Genomic DNA, 25,678 nt, shown 5'->3' with positions numbered 1-25,678 from the left:
AAGTCAATAGGGGTGGCAGTAGGGTGGGGGCATGAAGGCCTTGATAACATGGAGAAATATCTATACTCACAGGGCTGTACAACATTGGTGTACAGATTGTGCATCCAATTTATCAAAGTTGTCAATTGCATATTACATATAACAAACATTTCTATTCTGGTAAGAAATACACACAATGTTCAGTGTATCAATTGTTCATTTTCTTCAACTTAAAACTGAAGTCCCCACCTTTAATAGGAGAGAGGCTTCTGAGCATGCACAGTTATATGTCATCAGTATAATTGTTGGAAATCAAGTGAACTGTGCCACATGTTGCCAGCCTGGACCCCAATATTTATTACTGACACTCCCCAGGACCTAGGTAAATGCCTGCATCATAGCAGAATATGTTAGTCAAGAGTATAGCCTTTGTGACTAAAGATTCTCCTTGGAAACCCGAACATTTAATGTTTTCATATGTTCTGATGATGCCCAAAGAATCCTCTTCTACAAAAAGTAAGACTTTTTTGTTTGCAAAATTCCAAATGGCAACTACATTATATATTCACAGCCCCCCATCACATTTCACCATCTGCCAGCTCATGACCACATTTCAACATTAGCCAGCTCCCGACCACATTTCACCATCTGCCAGCCCCCCACCACATTTCACCATCTGCCAGCTCATGACCACATTTCACCATCAGCCAGCTCATGACCACATTTCACCATCTGCCAGCCCCCCACCACATTTCACCATCAGCCATCCCCCAACCACATTTCACCATCTGCCAGCTCCCAACCACATTTCACCATCGGCCAGCCCCCAACCACATTTCACCATTGGCCAGCCCCCGACCACATTTCAACATCGGCAAGCCCCCAACCACATTTCACCATCAGCCAGCCCCCCACCACATTTCACCATCGGCCAGCCCCCCACCACATTTCACCATCTGCCAGCTCCCAACCACATTTCACCATCAGCCAGCCCCCCACCACATTTCACCATCGGCCAGCCCCCCACCACATTTCAACATCGGCAAGCCCCCCACCACATTTCACCATCGGCCAGCTCCCAACCACATTTCACCATCTGCCAGCCCCCCACCACATTTCACCATCTGCCAGCCCCCCACCACATTTCACCATCAGCAAGCCCCCCACCACATTTCACCATCTGCCAGCCCCCCACCACATTTCACCATCTGCCAGCCCCCCACCACATTTCACCATCAGCCAGCCCCCAACCACATTTCACCATCAGCCAGCCCCCAACCACATTTCACCATCAGCCAGCCCCCAACCACATTTCACCATCAGCCAGCCCCCAACCACATTTCACCATCAGCCAGCTCCCGACCACATTTCACCATCTGCCAGCCCCCCACCACATTTCACCATCAGCCAGCCCCCAACCACATTTCACCATCAGCCAGCCCCCAACCACATTTCAACATCAGCCAGCCCCCAACCACATTTCACCATCAGCCAGCTCCCGACCACATTTCACCATCTGCCAGCCCCCCACCACATTTCACCATCAGCCAGCCCCCAACCACATTTCACCATTGGTCAGCCCCCAACCACATTTCACCATCAGCCAGCTCCCGACCACATTTCACCATCGGCCAGCCCCCCACCACATTTCACCATCAGCCAGCCCCCCACCACATTTCACCATCAGCCAGCCCCCCACCACATTTCACCATCTGCCAGCCCCCCACCACATTTCACCATCTGCCAGCCCCCAACCACATTTCACCATCAGCCAGCCCCCAACCACATTTCACCATCAGCCATCCCCCGACCACATTTCACCATCGGCCAGCCCCCAACCACATTTCACCATCGGCCATCCCCCGACCACATTTCACCATCGGCCATCCCCCAACCACATTTCACCATCGGCCATCCCCCAACCACATTTCACCATCGGCCATCCCCCAACAACATTTCAACATCAGCCAGCCCCCGACCACATTTCACCATTGGTCAGCCCCCGATCACATTACCCAGAATCCCCTCGGGTCGTCTTGTGTATCTCGTGATATGTTAGTCATCAGGTGAGGAGTAGCTGTATGATGGCTGTGTAACTTGGTCTGTCCCATCATCTATCATGAGAATGTTTTTTTTAAATATCTACTTCAACAGTCCTGTGAATCACAAATAAATACAGAAGGATTGTTTCTGATGACATTAATTTCAGTATTTTTGCATACAATGGATAAAGTTACAGCTGAATTTTAATTCAAAACAACAAAATATCCGTTATGATATATCTTGTTTATTTTACAAATTGTACACACAAACATTGCTTGACATATGGTTTCAGCGTTTCCTGCAAGAGAAAAAATTCAACTATATTTTTAACTCATAACGAACCATTCTTTTAGGGACGTCTTGAATTTGGCAATCATAGGTTTCAAATATCCTTATTCTGACCCAGAAACTAGCAGTGGTATCACTACATTTGCTATTCAGAGGAAATAAATTCATTTTCAGTCTTGATTGTTAGGTTGTCTTCAGTATTGCTTCAGCAAATGGATGTTATGAAGAAGGCAAGGACATCATCACAGCACAAAATGTGAAAACCCAGTTAGGCCATATCCTGCACATATAAAGGCAACATGACTCCATACTCATGCTTCGGTACTCCTGGGTTCTGTATGTTTTTTGTTAAACACCACATTCAGCAATATTCCAGCTACATGATGGTGGCTTGTAAATAATTGGAACTGGACCAGTCAACTCACTGATTGATATTTGAGTGGTGAACAATGAGTCTGAACACCCTAACCATTGAATCGTCTCTTAGGTTGTTAGGGACAAATTTTAATCCTGAAAACCCACAGGGTCGATCACTGTGCCAGTGTATCAAATACCTTTTCTTTTTATTTTGTGATTGCTTCCTACTCTGTGGCTGCTTCTTGCTCTGTGATTGCTTCTGGTTCTGCTTCCCCACCAACCCCAGTTCCTTGCGCTCCTGGTATGATGGCCTGAAACATGGAACTCTCACAGTCAGGTAGCTGTCTGTGACAGTCAGTGTCCCCATGTGGCTGTCTGTGACATCCAGTGTCCCCCATGTTGGTTGGTTGGTTGGTTTGTTGTTTTACGCCGCACTCAGCATAGGTCTGTAAATAATCGAGTCTGGACCAGACAATCCAGTGATTGATAGCATGAGCATCGATCCACACAATTGCGACCGATGACCTGCATCAACCAAGTCGGCGAGCCTGAACACCCGATCCCGTTAGTCCGCTCTTACGACAAGCATAGTCATCTTTTACAGCAAGCATGGGTTGCTAAAGACCTATTCTACCCCAGATCTTCATGGGTCAGTGTCCCCATGTGGTTGTCTGTGAAACTGTCCCATGTGGCTGTCTGTGACAGTCAGTGTCCCCATGTGGCTCTCTTTGACAGTGTTCCCATGTGGTTATCTGTGACAGTCAGTGTCCCCATGTGGCTGTCTGTGACACTGTTCCCATGTGGTTATCTGTGACAGTTAGTATTACCATGTGGTTGTCTGTGACAGTTAGTGTCCCCATGTGGCTGTCTGTGACAGTTAGTATACCCATGTGGTTGTCTGTGACACTGTTCCCATGTGGTTATCTGTGACAGTTAGTATTACCATGTGGCTGTCTGTGACACTCAGTGTTCCCATGAGGTTGTCTGTGACAGTCAGTGTCCCCATGAGGTTGTCTGTGACAGTCAGTTTCCCCATGTGGTTGTCTGTGACAGTTAGTATTACCATGTGGTTGTCTGTGACAATCAGTGTTCCCATGTGGTTGTCTGTGACAGTCAGTGTCCCCATGAGGCTGTCTGTGACAGTCAGTGTTCCTATGTGGTTGTCTGTGACAATCAGTGTTCCCATGAGGTTGTCTGTGACAGTCAGTGTTCCCATGTGGTTGTCTGTGACAGTCAGTGTCCCCATGTGGTTGTCTGCGACAGTCAGTGTTCCCATGTGGTTGTCTGTGACAGTCAGTGTCCCCATGAGGTTGTCTGTGACAGTCAGTGTTCCCATGTGGCTGTCTGTGACAATCAGTGTCCCCATGAGGTTGTCTGTGACAGTCAGTGTTCCCATGTGGCTGTCTGTGACAATCAGTGTCCCTATGAGGTTGTCTGTGACAGTCAGTGTTACCATGTGGCTGTCTGTGACAGTCAGTGTTCCCATGTGGTTGTCTGTGACAGTCAGTGTCCCCATGAGGTTGTCTGTGACAGTCAGTGTCCCCATGTGGTTGTCTGTGACAGTCAGTGTCCCCATGAGGTTGTCTGTGACAGTCAGTGTCCCCATGTGGTTGTCTGGGACAGTCAGTGTCCCAATGAGGTTGTCTGTGACAGTCAGTGTCCCCATGAGGTTGTCTGTGACAGTCAGTGTCCCCATGTGGTTGTCTGTGACAGTCAGTGTCCCCATGTGGTTGTCTGTGACAGTCAGTGTTCCCATGTGGTTACCTGTGACAGATAAGTGTTCCCTGATAGTTGTCTGAGAGTCAATCTTATGTAATTACTTTCTGTGATCACAGTCATTGCTATGGATAAAGTTGACCTACCCAGCACGGAACTTCTTGACAGCAGACTTCCCTGTACTCGTCAGTTCCAGGTCAAAAGATGATTTCTTCTTATTCTTCTTTATTTTGGTTTTGGGTCCTGGTGACAGAGACAGATTAAACCACTGCATCAGAACAGTTATAAAACTCCCAAAGAAACACAGATCTCACAAAAATTCTTACAGATATCATCAAAGACACAGCTTAATAACCCAATTTATTGCCTATTGCATTATACTTGTTCTATTCCCACCTTGACTTCCCTCATTTTCGTTAAACATGCGGATTCTCTTTGGCTTGTTGCTCTTCTTGGAGACCTTGGCTGCATACATCTGAGACTTTGTGATCTCAAAACCAACCCGGTCTTCCGGCTGAAGGAAAACAATACAAGTGGTCTTAATGCTGTTCATTGCAGCAGACATCAGGTCAGCATTAGACTACCCCAGCCACAGCGAGTGTTATTATGTTAACTCTCCATATTCAGCAGCCTATGCGTTGATGAAATCCTAGGTGTTTTGCCCTGAACAAAGAGCATGAGATGCTATCCATGTGCTATCCCAGCATATGCAGTGATCCACACCCTATCACTGCAAGGACACTGTGTCAGGCAGTCAGGCGTGTCTGGTTGAGTGAGTGAGTTGGAATTTTATGACACCTTAAAAGTATTTATGCTTAAGCAGCGTGTCAGTTTAATGTTGGAGTAAATCCAATCCAATCCCAAGCACTGCTAAGGGATCTTACTCCCACGCAGCAGGATGCAGCATCCAAGAGCACTGGGTGACTCTTGCTGTCAATGTTTTGTCCAGCTGGAAGTTGTCCCAGCTTCGATCCATTCAAGTTCTAAGTTCAGGTTGGCAGTGGGACTAACTTTACATGGCTTCTGAGACAACAATATCAGGACCATTATAACTTTACATGGCTTCTGAGACAACAATATCAGGACCATTATAACTTTACATGGCTTCTGAGACAACAATATCAGGACCATTATAACTTTACATGGCTTCTGAGACAACAATATCAGGACCATTATAACTTTACATGGCTTCTGAGACAACAATATCAGGACCATTATAACTTTACATGGCTTCTGAGACAACAATATCAGGACCATTATAACTTTATTTGTTTAGTTGTGCAGTCCATACTTCAGTGACTTAGAATTTTTAAACATTCCCTGCAATAAGTGATGGAACAGTAACTTACTGTAAGTTTCCTTGCAGTTGTCTTCTTTCCCTTCTTTTGTTTTGAGAAATCTCCCAATCTAAGTGATTCTGAAACATGAAGTTGAGCATGAACTGAACTGCTGCATTCTTATTGCAATGTCAGCCCCTCTAAACTCAAGGCATTGTTATCCCAATCTCACTGAACTCAGAATGTTTACTCTGACATGTCAGATGATCTTTCTAATCAACCAATCACCATGGGCTTCTTAATTCCAGAAAAGACCATATCCCATGTCTGTATCACAAAACCAGTGAGTCAGTGAGTATGGTTTTACGCCGCTTTTAGCATTATTCCAGCAATATCACGACAGGGGTCACCACAAATGGGCTTCACACATTGTACCCATGTCGGGAATCGAACCCAGGTCTTCGGCGTGACGAGCGAACGCTTTAACCCCTAGGCTACCCGACCGCCCATATCACAAAACCAAATATTAATGAGGAGTTCCTAATCTCAAGAACATTTTATGTATCCTGTCATTTCCAACTTCTAATATTACCTTCACCAAAAAGGGCATATGTGATCTTCCTTTGCTAAGATCCATCATCTAACCCATCTTGGAACCCATCATTACTCCCACCTTTCTCTGCCATTCTTTCCCCATGGGACTGGAACCAGGTCCTCTTTCCCCGAGCCCGGGTGTCCTGATCTGCCTCCAGCAGGTTCTTGGCCTTGTTGATTTTATTCTCTGTCGCTTTCATCTCCTTCTCTTCAATCTCCTCACGCTTGATCTCCTTGATGTCTTCTTCTAACACATCAATCTTGTCTCGGAACCGACTGATCACCTCTGTAAACATGCACACATGGCCAGAGTACAGACTGATGGAAACATACAAGACCTACAGACACTATGTATGTGACAGGAACTCCATCTCCATTACCCACAAGTCTGTCAACAGCCTGGCAAAAAGTAATGATGAATCAACCAAAATACAATTTATTTACAAAAACTATACATATTTCTAAAATTTTATAATAAAAAATAGCAACATGAAAAAGAATTCTAACATGTATTTTATAACTGTAAAATGGCTATAAGCATATATCAAAATTGTATTAGAGTCTATTAGATAATCATCATCGACAATCCCATTAACCGACCAATGAAGTGACTAACAGGAAGTTGACATTAGCCAATAAGATTTGTTTGTTTGTTGTTAAATGCCCCACTCAGCAATATTCCAGCCATATGACGGCGGATTCTAAATAATTGAGTATGGACCACACAATCAAGTGATTGACATCTTGAGCATCGACCTATGCAATTGGGATACGATGACTTGCATCAAACCAAGTCAGCAAGCCTGACCACCCGATCCTGTTAGTCGCCTCTTACTACAAGCATAGTCGCCTTTTACGGCAAGCATGGGTTGATGATGACCTCTTCTACCGAATCTTCATGTGTCTTAGCCAATCAGAAAGCAGATTTCTAAAGCTGTATGGCACTACTTTCTAAATGGCTTCCATTTCAGAACAACCTCACGAAAAACATTTTGTTCTTGAACCAAAATTTGAAATCTGAACAAAAGTATATTCTGAAAAGCCTAAAATATGGCCAAGAACGTATGTCAGTACTTCCAACAGGCTATGGAAAGTCTTTTCCATTTCAAATGTTTATCCAATTGAAATGAGAGATAGAAGATGTCCAGCATTTGGAACCAGTCTGACAGCCTGTAATTGTTGTTCCGTAACCCTGTTTTAACATTTTCGAAGTTGCACGACCACCAAACAAATTTGGCTTTCATGATCTCACAAGCAATGCTCTGATTGGCTGGATGAAAGATAGATCAGATGTCCTCAGATCTTTGTGTAGCGGAACTGAGCACTAAGATTGGAATTAAATGAGATTGCATGATTGATTGAAAACAAGCATGGATGTGCCTGCCCTACCAAGTGGCACCACGCGACTCTTCAGGGGTGTTTTGGCCTTCTTCACAATATCTTTCAACATCTTTCGCTCTTTTTCCCCAACAAGGGTGACAGATCTACAACAGAACAATTTGTTAAGCAATACTCCTGAAACTCAGTAATGCCAAATAGAATTTCAAACAAGTAATGTTCTCAGACAACATTCCAAACATTTATCAAATGAATTTTACTTAAAAGCCTTATTAGGTTAAACAGACAAACAGCATACATAAGTTATGTCTTCATGAAACTTCTTCCAACTACTGTCATACATTTTTGGTGTGTCTGCTATTAAGATAAATATATATAGGCAAGTTTTCAGGAAAACATTGTCTTCTGTTCTGGAGAAGCAGATGACACAGCAGACACAAGGAGCCAGCTGCATACCTTCCGCTCTTCCCAGCCCTGGCCGTTCTCCCCACCCGATGGACATAATGCTTGATGGTGTTCGGCATTGTGAAGTTTATCACCTTCAAACAAACAGATGCAAAATTCTCACAAAACAAGGAAATTTCTCTAAAAAATCGGACATGAAATGGCACCCCAAAATACTGCTATACACATATCCCTGGAAGTATGTTCATATCACCATGCTGCATGCATCTTGCCCATGTGGAATGTGGTTCATACAGTTCAAAGAGTGAGTGAGTGAGTGAGTGAGTGAGTGAGTGAGTGAGTGAGTGAGAGTGAGTGAGTGAGTGAGTGAGTGAGTGAGTGAGTGAGTGAGTGAGTGAGTGAGTGAGTGAGTGAGTGAGTGAGTGAGTTGGGTTTAACGCCACTTTTAACAGTATTCCAGTTATATCACGGCATGTCAGCTTATGGTGGGAGGAAAGCTCAAAGAGACATTTACCACTCCAGTGGCACCCACGAGCATGGGTATGGTGCTGACAAACCACAGTTCATTGAAGATGCATCAGCAGTTATTGGTATGTTGGACCATAATCTGTACATTTAACACTTGACACACACCAACAGTGAGTGAGTTGTTTTTATTCAAAGCTCCTAATCACTTCCAGAAGGTGGCCCAGTCATGTAAGGTGTCACAGTTTGCTGTGCAGAGGTACACCATTTGATTACTTTTCCTTGTAATTTATAATTTGGGATCCCCTGGATCTCTTGTTTTGTAGGTCAAGGTAAAACCCAGCAGTCATATTTTTTAACTTATCCTGCATTAATCCTTATGCATATTACTGCTTTTTGTTGACAGAAAGAAGAGCTGTGTAAAGTCTTACTGAACAAGTTATTTCAACTAGCTGTGAGGACAACCCTATCACACAGCTCCCATGTGACCACGGAAGTGATGACATCATGGATCAGCACATTACTGCTGTCACTCACAGTGGATACACCTGTGTGATCTCTCAGCATAAAAATCTTGATTCTCACTTGTGTTGATTCTGAGTGAATTTGTCTTGTGATTCTATTGTGCATCCGGTTTGTATCGTCATATATTTCATAGGATTTACGCCATAGAATAATTATTTGACACCTGGTGGTGCATTTTCATCATAGTAAGTTCAGCTGTCTTGTTGTTTCAGTAGCCATCTTGAATATTTTTGTATAGGTTGGATCACACAGAAGTCATAGGAGGGGAAAATAGATTAACATATCTTAAAATGACATCAGACTAAACCTTTTCAAACTCCATAAGCAGACAAAATGACAGATTTTCTCAAAAGACTAAGGGAGTTAATTTGGAAAAGTTTGTGCATAAAGGACAAGGGACAGAACTCTGGATGTGAAAATAAAATTAAGCATGGTATTTGTGATGATATTTATTGAAAACAAGAGTAATCACACTATTAATAGTACTATCTGGCATGTGTGGCATGTCAGAATTTTTCAGCCTGTTAATTGTTATCTCTACTGACCGTCTTGACCCCATCTATGTCCAGTCCTCGAGAGGCCAGGTCAGTGGCTAGCATCACATCTATGTCCCCATCCTTGAACTTTTTCAAGGTCTCCAGTCTCTGTTGTAACAAATAACAACAATAACATCACATGATTATCAAACAACAACAACAATAACAACACTGAACAAACACTGAACTAATACCCCCTACATCGACTAATAAGCACTATTTCTTGGAATCTGCTTATCGAAATCAAACTTTGCACTGCACCTCACCTATTAGTATGGAAACTGTTCCCTAAATTTGAAAAGAATCCACAAGGCAGTTTTCAAGTTATAGGTCACATAAATTTTCCAGTAAACAATTCTAAGTAAAAGAATTAATACAGAAAATTCAAATATTGAAATCAAAGTTCGCCCTACACCTCTGAAGAAGATAAGCATTTAATAATCATTGAATTGTTCCCATCGCCATATGGCTGAAATATCTCTGGTGCGATGTTGTAAGGCATTGATGGCCCAATAGTCAACTTGTGACAAATGTAGTTCAGCTGACATCTCTCCTAGAAACTGACTGCTGATGTTGATTCTGTGCCAAGCAAGCGAGGTGTGGAATGTTTACCTGAGCCTGTGAGAGATTGCCGTGGAGTTCCCCGACGTTCACACCGAGGAGCCCCAGGATGATGTGCATGCGATGAGCCTGGATCTTTGTCTGTATGAACACCATACACTTGTCACAGAAGGTGCGGGTCACCAACGCTGGCAACAAATGGGCATATATGAGCCGGACATGAGATGCTAAACAGACAACAAGGTTGGTTCACAGCGGATGGCCTTTCACAAACTGATAAAATCACGGGGAAGACTCTTTTCATTATTCTATGGAGACTTTGTGCCACATGATTTTCAAAATATATTAGATGGCTGAAGTAATGTTGGTTAATACCAGCATCAGCAATATTTCCATCTTCTCGAGGCAAGAGAGTTAACTGACTTTAAAAGTCCAGTTTCCATCCTTGCCGAACTCGGCGGGAATTACTGGGCTCGATCGTAGCGCCACCAGTGGCTATTACCAGTTATGTCCCTTCTAAGCCTCTCCTATGGACCAACCAAATTCCACCTCTCTTATCGCTTGAATTTTGCTTCACACAAAATGGTGGCGCCCAGTCAGGAAGATCTGATCGATAATCAAGATCTATATTGTGATAAAACGGGTCTTACATCGCGAAATGCATCAAATCACGTGAGCACCTTGATTAGAAACATGAACAGATTTGGAAAATATCTGCTGACAACAAGTTGGCTGTGCACATGCTTTGCAAATCCTTTAATCGACCGAAATCTGTATGACAGTTACAAGTTTATGGGCATCTTCCTGTGGCAAGTGAGTTAACTGACTTTAAAAAGGCCAGTTTCCACCCTTGCCGAACTAGGCTTAAATTTTTTGTGTTGGGCATTTTTCAAATCTTTTCATGTTTTCAATGAAAGAGCTCAAGTGATTTAATGCACTTCGTGAGGTAAGACCCATTTTATTACAATATAGAACTTGACTGTTGATCAGATCGTATTGACCGGGTGCCACGACTTTGTTTGAAGTAATGCATTGGATATGAGATGTGGAATCTGATTGGTCCATAGGAGGGACGTAGAAGGGACGTAACTCGTAACAGCCACTGGTGGTCCTTTGATCAAGCCACAAAATTCAAGCCTAGTTCGGCAAGGGTGGAAACTGGACTTTTATAGTCAGTTAACTCTCTTGCCTTGCGAAGATGCTTCATGGGATGTTTACTGCCACTGTTACTATTTTAGCACCAGCCAGAAAACATTACCACTGTGTGCCTACATGTTCAAATTGTTTGGTAAACTTAAAGATAAATAGTTTTGGAACTACAGGTTATAAAAACTTTAACTCTATTCTTTAATATGCACCCTGACCATGCTTGTGAAGGCTGGTGCACAGTCATCATTGGTCTAAATAAGAATGTTACTGTGGGAGGAATTCGTGGCCACGTATGACACCCAACAGGTGTTGGAGAGTAAAGTGGAGTATCAGATAGCTATGATATATATACGGATATCCTACCTGAAACAATGGCCTCTCTGTCTCCCTCTCGGTTGGGCCGTATCCTGATGAACTCCTGTCTCAGACCGAGAGCTACGTCAGTATTCTCATTCATGAAGACTTTCACTGGGTTCTTTAAGGACACTGCTGCCAAGTCTTTCACCTGTAGAAGATACACATTATCACTGACACACCCACTCTCTGCAGAGCTGCTTAGAGATTGATACAGCTTAAAATAGGCTACTTCAGTTTGGGGTGGAATAACCAGGAAGTCAATAACCATGATATCTCATAAAAACAATACTTTATACGATTGACTACAGTGTCCTCGCTTCATGCACTAGCAACTTCAGCTCCTGAATTGGACGGTGACATAAACGTCCGGGACTCCTAAATAGCAGCTAGTCAAGGCCTCACCTCCTCCGACATGGTTGCTGAGAACAGCATGGTCTGCCTCTGTAGACTACACAGACGGATAATCTCCTTCATCTGCTCTGCAAAATATTCATCCAGCATCCTGCCAACACAACACAACAGGGCTTCAGAGACGGTGTTAGGCACACGGGTTCAAGTCTGTCCTGTTAAAGGCATCCAATGGTCCCGAGGTCCCATCAAGGAGGGGACACAATCTCCATACACTGGTTAATAGCACTACATAATCTCCAACATGACACACATTAATATGGTCTTTATAAACATATTTTACATGAAATGAACATCTTGTAATGAATGTAGAATACAAACAATGGGCATAAGATGTATACACAAGTATCACAAAATGAACAAAATGGTGATACTTACTATGCATCTTCGTAAGATCATCAAGACAACAAACATAGCTACTACTTTAGTTATATTTATGGAACTAAGTTGATTATTTTTTTCTTGAAATGCACAAAATTAAGAGTTAAATCCCTCCTACAGATACATCATGTTTCCAATGCACACTGGTATTTCAAAACAGCTCCTGTTTATTAGAATATATCACAAACTCAATACAGTTTTAGATAGCAATATCAATCATTATTCTTTATAGTTTGCCTAATGCTGTTTTTAGTTGTTTTCTGTTTTTGCAATGCCTGATAACAAGGAATACCTTATTACCGCAACCATCTTCAGAGATTATTCATGGTGTGCAGGCTGCCTACCTATCGGCTTCATCCAGCACAAGGATCTCGATGTTACTGAGGCTGAAGTTGGGAGCGTTGTGCAGATGGTCAATCAGTCGTCCCGGAGTAGCCACAACTATGTCGGGACCCATCCTCAGTGCAGCTTCCTGGCTCTTCACATCCAGGCCACCTGCACACACAGACACGTGGGAGGAAATCAGCTTTGTTTGTTTGTTGTTTGTTGTTTAATGCTGTACTGAGCAATATTCCAGCTTTGTGACGGTGGTCTCTAAACAAAAGGCCCATACGGCCTGTATCGCTCACCTGGATATTTACGCAATCATGACAAAATATACATTTGCATTGTACATGTATATAATACTGCAAATATTTCGTAATTTTGACACCGTCAGCTTTCAAAATGGGTGGATGGCAAATCTGACAGCATGAATGTGTACTTCTCTAGATACAAATGTAGCATAGAGATCTGAACCGTTTCCATGTTATGATCCAGGGTCTAAGTTTCCAGAGGCAAGGCTGAATCCCAGGGCGAATCCTATTGGCATAAATGTTTTATTCCCTTCATAACAAACAAATGTATACAATGTGTCTGTTTATTATACAGTGGGGATAATATTGGTTTGCATGTTAAGGTCAAGGTTCTAACTCCTTTAGGAGTGCCGGACAGATGAACAGAAGGGCCAGTCCTGGTAGCATATGTGCATTCCTCTCATTATACTCAGCAATTGTACATGGGACGGTGGGGATCTTAACTGTGTCCTAGTTATGAACTCTTTTTGGCCCCGCCCCTCAGCCCCTTGGGGGGTCAGCCCCTCCATATGTACAATTGTGAATTCCCACCACCTGAGAATACTTCCAAAGGTATATAGTTGATGTCCATCTCTTAGTTCCAGAGAAAAAGTTGTTTAAAGCAATAACGCCAAATTAACCTTATTTGGCCCTGCCCCTCAGCCCCTTGGGGGGTGATAAGCCGTTGTGAGTATGATCAAAGCTAAGAATTGCTACGGTCTTTCTTGATGGTCACTCATCTAAATACTTTATATTTCATAAACTTGTAACTGTTGTGACAAGCAGGGGTACTGATGATTTATTCTTCCCTAGATCCAGAAGTTGGGAACATCAATCTTGTACAACTCAGAGCAAACATTTTTAAGACAATCAGGTACATGTACATGACCAAATGGCCTACATACCAGCTGAGAGACAGAGGTCGATGTTGGTGAACTGGGCCAGCTGTCTGCCCACGGTGTGGACCTGTACTGCCAACTCTCGTGTGGGCACTAGGATCAACACACGGGTCACTGATGTTTGCTTCGGACGGTACAGAAGTCTCTCCAGGATCGGTAACATGAAGGCTGCCGTTTTACCTGTTAAATAGAGTGAGTGAGTGAATATGGTTTTACGCCGCTTTAAGCAATATTCCAGCAATATCAAAGCAGGGGACCCCAGAATGTTAAATAGAAAACCGAATTAACAGAATTATGAATTGTTTGGGGGGTTTTCCTACCTTTACCATGTTTACAAAAACAACCGTTTTCTAAAAAATCGAATATATGAAAGAAGATTATTTCACTTGTATTACAAAAAATTCTTCTATTTCGCTTTATCTGCAGGACCAGGTTGTTAAATTAAACGACTGAGAGCAAAAACCTAAAAATAAAACACCTGTTATTTAAAAAAGTTACATAAAGAAACTTTCACTATAACCATGATAACCAAATGATTGTTTGACATACTGACCGGACCCTGTGACAGCACAAGCACAGATGTCTTTACCCAGCAGGGCTATGGGTATAGTGGCTGACTGAATAGGGGTGGGCCTCACAAACTTCATTCCGCTAAGAGCCTGCAGAATCAGAATGACATTTATTAAATTGAGATAAGGGCAACAAATATAGCAACAAATATTTTTTCATCTCCCACTTCAAAACTTCCCATGACACACGTTCAGGGCTATATTCCATGATTCTGTCCTCTCCAAAGTTTACTGTGAGTCATCTTCCCGAGGCAAGAGAGTTTACTGACTCTTAAGTCCAGTTTCCACCCTTGCCTATTTAGACTGGAATTTCTGGGCTCGATCGGAGCGGCACGAGTGGCTATTACAAGGTATGTCCCTTCTATGCCTCTCCTATTGACCAATCAGATTCCACCTCTCACATCTCTTGCATTTGCTTCAAACAAAATGACGGTGCCCACTCAAGGCCATCTGATCGATGATCAAGATCTATATTGTATTAAAATGGGTCTTACCCCGCCAAGTGCAACAAATTATATGAGCACCTTGATCAAAAACATGAAAAGATTTGGAAAATATCTGTCAACATCCAGTTGACGGTACACAAATGCTGCAGTGAACAGAAATCTGCACGTTGAAATTCACGTTGTTTATGAACCGCATGTTGATTTTGTAACGTGATTTTGATTGGACCACACATGGAGTTGTTAGTCCAGCGAAAACGAAACTTCATTATTGCAGCCTAGTTTGGCAAGGGCGGAAACTGGACTTTTACAGTCAGTTATCTCCCTTGCCTTGGAAAGATGGCAGATCACTTGCTGATAAAACAACGTTGACCAGGTGAAACCCACGACCAGCGGGTCCTGGCTAAAGCTTAAACTCTGCAGAATGAACTGCAACACCCTACACCACAGGGCCATCCTACATCCGCATCAGTAGAGATCAAATGTATACAATCTTACAGCAAATTAAATTGTTTCTTCCACACAGTTACATAACACTGACTCATACTTTTTTCATAACCCGTGAAGATCCAGCTTACAACAGATCTTCAGCAACCCATGCTTGCTGTAAGAAGCGACTAAAGGAATCAGGTGGTCAGGCTCGCTGACTTGGTTGATGCATGTCATTGTATCCCAATTGCGAAGATCGATGTTCATGAAGTCAATCATTGAATTGTCTGGTCCAGGCTTGATTATTTACAGACCGCTGTCATATAGCTGGAATATTGCCGAGTGCGGCGTTAAACAACAAACAGTGAGTGAGTGGTTTTACGTCGCTTTTAGCAATATTCCAGCAATATCACAGCAGGGGACACCAGAAATGGGCTTCACACATTGTTCCAATGTCGGGAATCGAACCCGGGTCTTTGGCGCTTTAACCACTAGGCTACCCGACCGCCCCTAAAACAACAAACAAAGATGTTCACAGATGCCTGATGTGTTCACTTGAGCAGTTATGTCCGTGGCTCCTCTACAAGGACAGTCTCGGCTGACAGAGTGACTCACCTTCAGAAGGGGCCTGGATATGTGCATGTCTTGAAATAGAGTCTTATCATCAAAGGAATCAATCGATTCGGAAAACACAATTTTCTCACTCTCCTGCAACAAAAAACAATCTCAAACAATTTCACACAGTGACGTCCTGCTATATTTGACATACATCAGATATATCACAATGCAGAGTTCTCAGCTTTATTTGTCTGAATGTGAAGGTCAAACACATCAAAAGTTTCCTACGTTCAGTGAACTGCAAGGGAAGTTGTACGGCAAGCTCCTCACATCAATACCCCGTTTGCGGAGCTCTCTATACTATCGCTGCCACCAGTCAAAGCTCCCTACTGTGATAGGTGGCTACAACCATAAAATGAAGTTGAACTCGCAGCCGACTGACCGTTATGTTTGCACACAAGTGATGACTGTGGTGACGCCGAATATGCTTACCCCAGCTGAATTATTTTCTTTGTCACTTTGAATTTCTATTTCATTTCTACTATCATGTTATTGCTATAGTAAGAATGTAAGGAAGAAGTTGGGGATGTTCAATTAGTCTGCAATCTCGAAACAATCTGATCAAACAAACAAAAAGGTAAATTCGTCTCAGAAATATGGTCAGTCGTAAACCTTTTCAACGAATGACGGCATTTTCAAAGACATAAACAAAAGTATCAACATTACTACATTTGGGGTTAGAGGGAAAATTTCAAGATTCTTGAAATGGCCGTGCCCACACTGGTGGCAACGATGTTATCGAGAGTGTAACGAAGGTGTCACACGCTGGGGAGGAGCTTGGTTGTACGGGGGTGAGGGGAGGTAATTCCGATTACAAGCTGAACCATGTGTGATGTACTTACAAGTCTTGCAAAATTTACTTTGCCAAAACACACTTGTGTGATAACTTCTATATATCAGTGTTAGGAAATAATGTATGAGTAATATTTCAACTCACAACTTCCTCTTCTGCAATGATATCTTTCTTCTTTTTCTTCTTCTTTTTCTCTTTTGTTCTAATCATGTCTGAAAATGAATGTTAATCAATGTACTTGCCCTCCCAACATCATGAACAGGATATTACACACAGGACGTGTGAACTACTGACCGACTCCATGTTCAGTGTGAAGCAGTATTCCAATCCGTCATGTCGAACATATTAACCATCTTAATCCATTTCAACATTTTGTTTTTGACATAAGAAATTCCTTCAAACTTCAAACTAAGAATTAACCACATTAGGCCATTAATAATCAAAACTAATGATTTGAAATGTTTGAGCTTGGATGGATTGTGATCATACTGATAACTGGACCAATTCAAAATGACAAAAGGAAAATGGATCAAATGGCTACAATTTTGGACCAAATTTAACAATTTGCCTATCATGACCATCTCATATTTATTACTCGTCCGTCAAGAGATAACCTGTTCAAGAACAACAAGCAGGTCTTACACAGTGTTTATAAACCAGAGCATGTTCATATGTATTGCAGGAACAAGATTCACAAACAAATATTGAAAACTCTCAACATCCCTTGGCAAATTTAATGACATTGCGAGATGAGAGATCACTGAGAGTTTATGCACACTCGATGACCCCAGCAACCCTGTTGCTAGGCTGAAGTCACATGGCATTGTTTCTTGCAACATAATTTCACAAATTATGTCATAGGGTTTCGTGACGTGATTGTAAACTTTGTGATCCCGGTCCACAAGGCAATAGTAGTGCAATGACAGTCTTAAGTCTATGTAAAATTATGTGAGTTACGATAACCTTACAGCTACGATAGTTTTGTGGAAAGGACCCCTGATGTCAGAAGGTGGTCCATTGTATGGTATTAAATTAATCATGTGTTAATACGTGTGAACTTTAGACTTGTTTGAAGTATTATTTTGTTAAACTAATTGGATTATGCTGTGAATAGCATAGATGTCTGCCCTTTTCACACACAACAGAGAAATTAAAACAAGAGGCCCATAGGACCTGTATCGCTCATCTGGATATTTACGCAATCATGACAAAATATAGATTTGCATTGTACATTTACCAATATATATTACTGCAAATATTTTGTAATTTTGACTGTCAGCATTTAAAATGGGTGGATGGCAAATCTGACAGCATGAATATGTATTTCTCTAGATACAAATATAGCATAAAGATCTGAACTGTTTGTATGTTATGATCCAGGATCCAGGGTGGGGGGTGGGGGGGAGGGGTTCAGTCCCTCCATATCTTTACTTTGAATCCCCACCAATGGAGAATGCTTCCAACCAAATATGGTCGATATCTATGTCTTAGTTCAAAAGAAGAAGTTGTTTAAAGCAATAACACCAAATTACCCCTATTTGGCCCTTTGGGGGATGATCAGCCCTTCAATTTGTACAATTTAGAATTCTCCCCACCGGAGAATGCTTACAACCATATATGGTTGATATCTATCTCTTAGTTTCAGAGAAGAAGTTGTTTAAATATATAGACAAAGTAACCCTATTTGGCCCCGCCCCTCAACCCCTTGGGGGGTCAGCCCCACCATTTGTACAATTTTGAATCCTAAACACCTCAATAACTCGCTCCCGAGTAATACCAATTTTATGAAACTTATGAATAATTCTGATATCTCATTCACTTTCACTCGTCAAATATCATATCTATTCAGTCATTTCATAAACATGGTATTACAAGGGAGCTTGTTGAGTATTCTATAAACCGGGTATAGAAATACATATATACAACTATCATGACTATAGGAATGGACTCACCAGGTTTGAGATCTTCATCCTCCTCTGAGGAACTCTCCATATCTTCTTCCACTTCCTCATCACTACCAGCCTTGCTATTTGCATTACCATTCTCATCAACATCCTGAAACATGACATTATAGGTCCTATGTTTTATTCATGCAACTTCCAAGGAGAGGCTGGACATTACACCAGATCATGATTGTTGAATGAATCAGAAAGATTGACAGTGGCACAATCATTTTAAACACCTTTCTTTTGAAGAGTCAATGGGTCTCTGACAGACCTAAACCAAATTTCATTGAGACCCATCTGCTACATCAAACTTGCAGATGTGTTCCAGGATAGCTATGAGACATGGTAAACTATCATAGATTTCTAAACATTTTAACCCCAAACATTAAAGGAACCAGAGAAGGAGGGAGTAAGTACAACACTTTGAAAAAGTATTTCAGTTTCCAGTGATACAAGTCTTGGACAATCCCACTTTTGTTGAGACGCATGAGCACAATTAATGTGCAGCAAACCGACTCTCAGGGCAAATGGGAAATATGAACCCACGATCATATCAATGATCAACACATCAATTTGAGACACCTCAGATGATGGGGCCACCTGTGCAGGTATTAGACCAAGGAGATCAAGAATATCACAGTCCAAAGTTTATCGTTCTGGCATTCCTTCAATCAGTTGTGATCATTGTGAATATGGTGAACAGAGAAACTAAACCACAAGGACTGCCAAAGAGTAGGGTGAAAAGAATGTTTACATACTGCTTTCCTTCTTTTTTTACGAGCTTCCGCTATTTTGTCATCAAGAGATGAAGCAGATTTTCTCTTCTTGGCCATTTTGAGCACAACATCTGGATCAAACGTGTCTGCAATGTCATACTGTGGACAAAAGAATTAAAGTCAATAACCATGATGGCTGGCAAACAAACTATCTAGAACACTGTACTATATAATACTGTAGTACATTTTGTGTAATTAATGTATGGTGCTTCATCACATATACATAGTGAGTGAATGAATGTTTTGTTACACCACAAGTTCTAAGCAAACCAGTGGCCATCAAGCATGAGCATTTGCCACCTCAATAATTGTACATATCTGGTTGTAAATCTTTAGTGGTATCGTTGGATAGCTTATGTTCTGCGCTTTATTTTTGAACTTGCATCTTCTGTATTGGCTTAGTACTAAGTTTGCTATTTAGGTTTTCCCTATGTTAGGAAACACACTTTGGTTACTTTACCAGGATATAGCATTCCCACGGCTGAACAGGACAGGTTGTTCTCTCCGAGGTCCACACGTAGAAAACCCTTGGCAAAATCATGTGTCTTGACCGACAGGGATCACTAGACCATTTACAGGTCGTCTTCCTACTGGGTGGTCATTTCAAACTTGGGTTTCGTTCATGGTACGTATGGGGCAGTTGTTATGTAGTACTAAAGTACTGTCGGAAATGCTAGAAAACTGCTTTTCTGGATTCAGTTGATAAAAAATTCGAGTCATAAGACTATAAAAAGTGCATATATCAAACTAACGCAAATTGCCCTAATCTAGCCTGTCCTCATTGACACTGTGATTATGCTTAAAATGTACTTTTACAGGTAAAATGATGATCAACTTAGAAAATATTTGTGTGTTGTCATGCATGTATGAAATGGCCTATAACCTGAGTTAATTACCTAACACTTGTCCCGAGGTGACCTCACACTGTCCTGTGAATTCTCAAAGGTGCAAATGTCACCGAGCTGGGGGTGGTCTCAAAATATTGCTGTTATTGTACTTAATTGACGTGTGTTGATGGGGTAGAAATTTAGGATATGTACTGCATTATATTTGCTTGGAAACATGATAGTATAGTTAAGAGCTATGAAACTGGATGAGTATTGGAAGGTTGTGGTTTTGGAATCCAGAAGTATTCGTTGTTCTACAGATGATTTCTTGAGGTAGCATTTATCTCGGCTGATGACGTACATGAATCTGTACTTTTAAATGTTGCGTTATCCTTGCCACAAACCCTTTACACTTAGCCAAGATGGGCACAACAGGGTTGAGCTCACAATGTCTGACTGCGTACTTAACACAGTGTAACCATGTTGTGCCGTTCTGCGTAGTCATGAATGGTTCGGAGATAATGTGACCTCATAGACAGGATGGAATATTTTCCCCTGAAAAGTGCTCTTCATCGCCATGCCCAGTGTATCAAAATCCCATCTCTTGGAGAGCAATAGTTAGTGCAGTTAACATCAATTGTATCTTTAATTCCTCCCAAATTCTACTACAAGTCAGGGTTACCTTCTGCTCATAAAGCTTGTACACTATACGCCTAATCACTAATCAAAGCTGTCTAATATCCTTTTACGGCCCAGTTTTGTTTTTGAAGCCACCCCTATACCTGTTTTGTTTTATTTATCATACTGTAGACTTGATGGTATGAATTGAAAACCCAATAGCTTGGGCAGTTCGGTAATTCACCCTATCTAAATTAATAAATGGTTTCCCTCTATCTCTCTAAAGTGTAAAGAACTTATATACATCTCCCAGTACAGACTCCATATCGTGTACCATGGTTATGGCCATGCAAGTGTAATGTAACAAGCTTCATGGGAGCACTGTTAACAAAACAAACACATCGTCATTTTGTCATTTTAAGAGATGCACATCTAGAATTTTCTCCAAATGAGTTTTGTGTAGATTAGATGTTTTATGAAGACTACATTATCATCATTATAACAGAGTCACGTGCGCATATTTCTATGGTCTGTTTCAGACTGCCATCATTGGACTTTGAATAAATGTAAACTTCCTGTTTTCATTTGCATTTGTCTCCTGTAAACTTGGCGATAGGACTCCTTGTGACTGAAATACTTCAAACCACAGGTAGGGCGATTGGTAGTTACTCGATATTTCAATAGCAACAGTCTGTGAAAAATAGTATCCTTTTTTAACAGACAAAAAGCAGTTTTCTAGCATTTCCGAGAGTATGTTAACTTACTCTGGTTGTATTGAGCTGAACTTATTAGCTAGGGTTGTTCATACTCCGTTTATCTAGCAATCCATGGATGACCAAATTTCCTGTGATTGCCTAGTTTAGGTCAAGTACCTATTTACAATTGGGAGTCAAGGTACTCTTTTGGTCAAGTTCCCTTTTTAAAGATTGTGAGTCTAGATTCTCCTTAGGTCAACAGTTTGGTCAAGTACCTTGTATTATGGGGAAGTTCAGAATTTCCTTGCCCAGTCAAAGTGACTGAGTTTTTAGTCTAAAAGACTAGTTTGCTATTCATGCGTTTTTTATCCATTTCATTATCAAAGAGATTTATTTTAAGTGTTTATTTAACCTAGCTAAGGTTATTCACTCATTAGAGCGTAGAGTTAACTCTCAGGTGTTATTTGGTCGAAGCCGACTTAATTGGTGGTGTTGTCAAAATGCATCTTCCCGAGGCAAGGGAGTTAACTGACTTAAAAGTCCAGTTTCCACCCTTGCCGAACTTGGCTGGAACTTCTGGGCTCGATCCTAGCGCCACCAGTGGTTATTACAAGTTATGTCCCTTCTAAGCCACTCCCATGGACCAATCAGATTCCAACTCTCGTATCACTTACAAAATGGCGGTGCCCAGTCAAGACGATCTGATCAATAATCAAGATCTACACTGTGATAAAACGGGTCTTACATTGCGAAGTGCATCAAATCACATGAGCACCTTGATAAAAAAAGAAGAAAAGACTTGGAAAATTTCTGTTGACAACGAGTTGGTGGTGCACATGCTTTACAAAACCTGCAATCGACCGAAATCTGCACGGCAGTTTGCTAACCGGATTTCGATTTCGTTACGCGATTTTCATTGGACTATGCATAGACTCGTTAGTCCAGCCAAAATGTAACTCGATAATACCAGCCTAGTTCGGCAAAGGTGGAAACTGAACTTTTCTCATATTTATAGTCAGTTAACTCTCTTGCCTCGGGAAGATGGTCAAAGTGAAGATTTAGCTACTCTCTCTTCATTTCTGTTATACAGTTACTTAGCTAATCCGCGTGTACATTTGTCCTGGAGTAAATAATCAGTGAACATTGTCAGTGTAAATTGGGGTTTTGATCCTTTTTATTGTCATCTATACTTACAACTAGCTGATAATAATAAACCTGTGAAACTGTTACCACATTTTCATTATTACTTTATTCTTGTTTAAGGACAAAATGATCTCTGGAGCACAGCTTCGTAACTCTCATGAAGTTATTATTTGCCATCATGGTTTTCCTTACATATTCAGCTGCCTTTCCACATGATCGGTATTGATAGTTGATGAAGAAGGTTCACAAATTTGTGAATAAGTTAACCTGAACATGTTAAATACATCACTAAAAGATTGTCTTAATCACTGTTAACAAACATTAACCAAATAGAAACCAAACATTTGACAGAACACAGTGATCAAAAGGGGCTATATTTGGAAATACATGTTACCATGGCCACCTGTAACTACTTTACCTGATCTGTAAATGAAAAGATGCTGTTGAAATCACTGTTTCCCACTTTCTTCTTCTTCTTCTGCTGCTTCACTGATGTTCCCTGTCAGGAAGGTAACATGTATTGCTCTTTTTATACACTGAATTGTTAAACAGGATAATAATACGATTAACAAACATGACAAGAAGAATCTCTAGTTCACCCTGATAACATACGAGGGAATGGAGAAGGTTACCGTGCACACTTTTTCGGATTTCAAATAGCGCAGTATGGAGGATGGAACTCATGTTGCCAGCTTGAAGCTAAGCTAGGCTAATGAATCAGTCTAACTAGCTAGCACCCTACCACGGGACCACAGGCGCTATCACAAACAATTACCAGTATTGCTTGTATACCAAGTCAAATTAGCACCTGATTGATTACCTATTTTCTCTGCCAAAGTCGAAACATGATACAAATTGTAGAGAGTTTCTTCAAATTACATTGGATTCATTCATTAAAAAAGATAGCTAACCCATACCCTACCTCACAACTAACCCTAAGGATTGTATTAATGGTTGTTTTACTGACAAGTGGTGCCCAACACTAATGATCGTGAAGGAGCTTTTGATCGGAAAAGGTACCTAACCCTAATCATAGTAAATGGATGCTTGATGGGAAAGGGGTACCAAGGGCTAAGGATAGAGTTAGGGGGTCACCTACCCTAACACAACTAACGATAGGGATCAAAGAGGCACGCAAGATCAATGAAGGGGAAACGGTGAATTTGTAGCCACTTCCAACTCGTAGACACAATTTACGGTGAATTTCTATACAAACCAAGAGTGAATTCAAAGACACATTTTTTAAATTGGAACTGAATGATAATAATTACTAATAATTTGTATCCAAGTCTTTCACTTCTCTCAACAACAGTATTATGGACAAGAGCTTCATTCAGTAAGGGATTGGTGGAATGGAGTACTGTATTATCGCAATATGTCAGAAATAACATGATAAAAATTGCGATAACTGATCGCTAACTTTGACGTGTACACTTTCAAGTGTATCCAGGCCAGAATGACATGTTGACATGTCTTAACTGTTTGAAAATAGGGTATGTGGAAATAGGAAGGCGGATGCCTCGATGCACATGCGACCCGCCAGTCATGACCTTGGGTGGATTGTGGTCGCTCTCGGCAGTGGATGATTTTACATAGCGCTTTAATTACTTTCGCTGAGGTCACGGATGACAGCACAGCCACGGTGATTGAATTAATTAGTATCAAGCGCTTCACTGAGTACTGCGGATCGCGCGCGTCTTGCATACAAGAGACAGCAGAGCCGTCTCGCGTACAAGTTATGTCTGCGACTGATTATTATTTGTTTTCATAGGATAACGACATATGTTTGGCTGCGGTACTGTTATTTTGTTTTCGAATATTTCAAAGGTAAGTATATCCAAGCTGAAAGAACAATTTTGCGAATGGATTATGTTGATGTTGAGGAAATTAATAAACATGATAGAGTATCTATTTTCATTTAAAAATTAAGATTTGAAATACATCTGCTGTGTAATAATTCAACATTTATATATAATCAGTAATAAATCATTTTTCATTTCTCTGTTGTATTTGTTTTGTCTACGAGTTCTCCGTGAATGTTGTCTACGAGTTAGGAGAGGGTACAAATTCTCCATGACAGTGAATTCACCTACAGCCCTATTAAGTGAGAGATGCGGTCATCAGCCTGGGCCAATTTGTGCTACAGTAGGCTGCGCCCAGTAAACTGCATTGTTACCACACACTACCACACACTATTGGTTGTACTTTTGCGTGTGTTGAAAGGACGTTCATGAGATTCTAATTTCTTTAAAACAAGGGCAACATCAGTTTGGGAGGTGTTTTATTTTTTCAATAAAAATCTTATTCATGAGGATGTGTTTGTTATTATTATCTCTTACGTCTTTAAAGCAACGCTAAGAATTAGCAGTCCTGCAATCGGTAGCATAGCCCTAAACACCATGTACACAATGGTGAGATGTAAGACAAGTGTCCACGAAACAATATTTCTTGTGCGAGCTGTGCGGAACGAATTCTTGCCGATAATGTTATTCGTCAGACAATTTCCTTTTCTTTGCACAAAGTTCTAAGCGCGCAGTCAATTTAACTTGCTCCATTTCTAAGAAAAAATGAAATCTACCCCAATATGGAACACCAGCATGATGTGGAACCATGCAGTATTTATCTCGAATAATCAGACACGTGCTTGTGTTTTGATTTGTGCGCAGCCTAAGTTTTGACATGGACAAAGTGACTTTTGGTGTGCAGATAGATCCTGTTTTTTTAAGTACAGTTGATGTCGGCTTTTCCCCCTTTACCTCATCTTCGCTAGCTGAAGACTCTTGAGCTACATCGATATCTTCATCTTCTTCTATAGTTCCAATTAATCCCAACGCGTGTAAGTCGGCCATTTTCAATTATTTGTGTAAAGCTAATACTAAACATATTGTCGTATTTCTGTTGTTGCCATGTTCGTGTGGTAGCCTGTAAT

At 41.3% G+C, this 25,678-nt stretch overlaps 2 protein-coding genes across 2 annotated transcripts; one reads left to right on the top strand and one right to left on the bottom strand.

Annotated features, from left to right (window-relative positions):
- Positions 1 to 693: 693 nt before the first annotated feature.
- LOC139453400 (uncharacterized) lies at positions 694 to 2,049 on the top strand. Its single transcript, XM_071235084.1, has one exon. The coding sequence runs from the start codon at positions 694 to 696 to the stop codon at positions 2,047 to 2,049; it is 1,356 nt and encodes a 451-aa protein (XP_071091185.1).
- Positions 2,050 to 2,248: 199 nt separating this feature from the next.
- Positions 2,249 to 25,598, bottom strand: LOC139447722 (probable ATP-dependent RNA helicase DDX27). Its single transcript, XM_071229194.1, has 21 exons — positions 25,506 to 25,598; positions 23,168 to 23,248; positions 19,449 to 19,565; positions 18,697 to 18,799; positions 16,889 to 16,956; positions 15,949 to 16,041; positions 14,446 to 14,551; positions 13,899 to 14,072; positions 12,724 to 12,874; positions 11,993 to 12,092; positions 11,597 to 11,738; positions 10,136 to 10,272; positions 9,533 to 9,631; positions 8,049 to 8,131; positions 7,644 to 7,738; positions 6,334 to 6,540; positions 5,733 to 5,800; positions 4,780 to 4,897; positions 4,530 to 4,626; positions 2,865 to 2,978; positions 2,249 to 2,320 (listed from the first exon to the last, which is right to left on the bottom strand). The coding sequence occupies exons 1-21, from the start codon at positions 25,596 to 25,598 to the stop codon at positions 2,311 to 2,313; spliced, it is 2,256 nt and encodes a 751-aa protein (XP_071085295.1). The 3' UTR covers positions 2,249 to 2,310.
- Positions 25,599 to 25,678: the final 80 nt, after the last annotated feature.

Source organism: Haliotis cracherodii, unplaced genomic scaffold, assembly GCF_022045235.1.
Source record: "Haliotis cracherodii isolate W230 unplaced genomic scaffold, xgHalCrac1.p SCAF_10, whole genome shotgun sequence".
Lineage (NCBI taxonomy): Eukaryota > Metazoa > Mollusca > Gastropoda > Lepetellida > Haliotidae > Haliotis > Haliotis cracherodii.
Note: the sequence above shows the minus strand (reverse complement) of the source record. Positions and strands in the feature narration are given on the sequence as shown.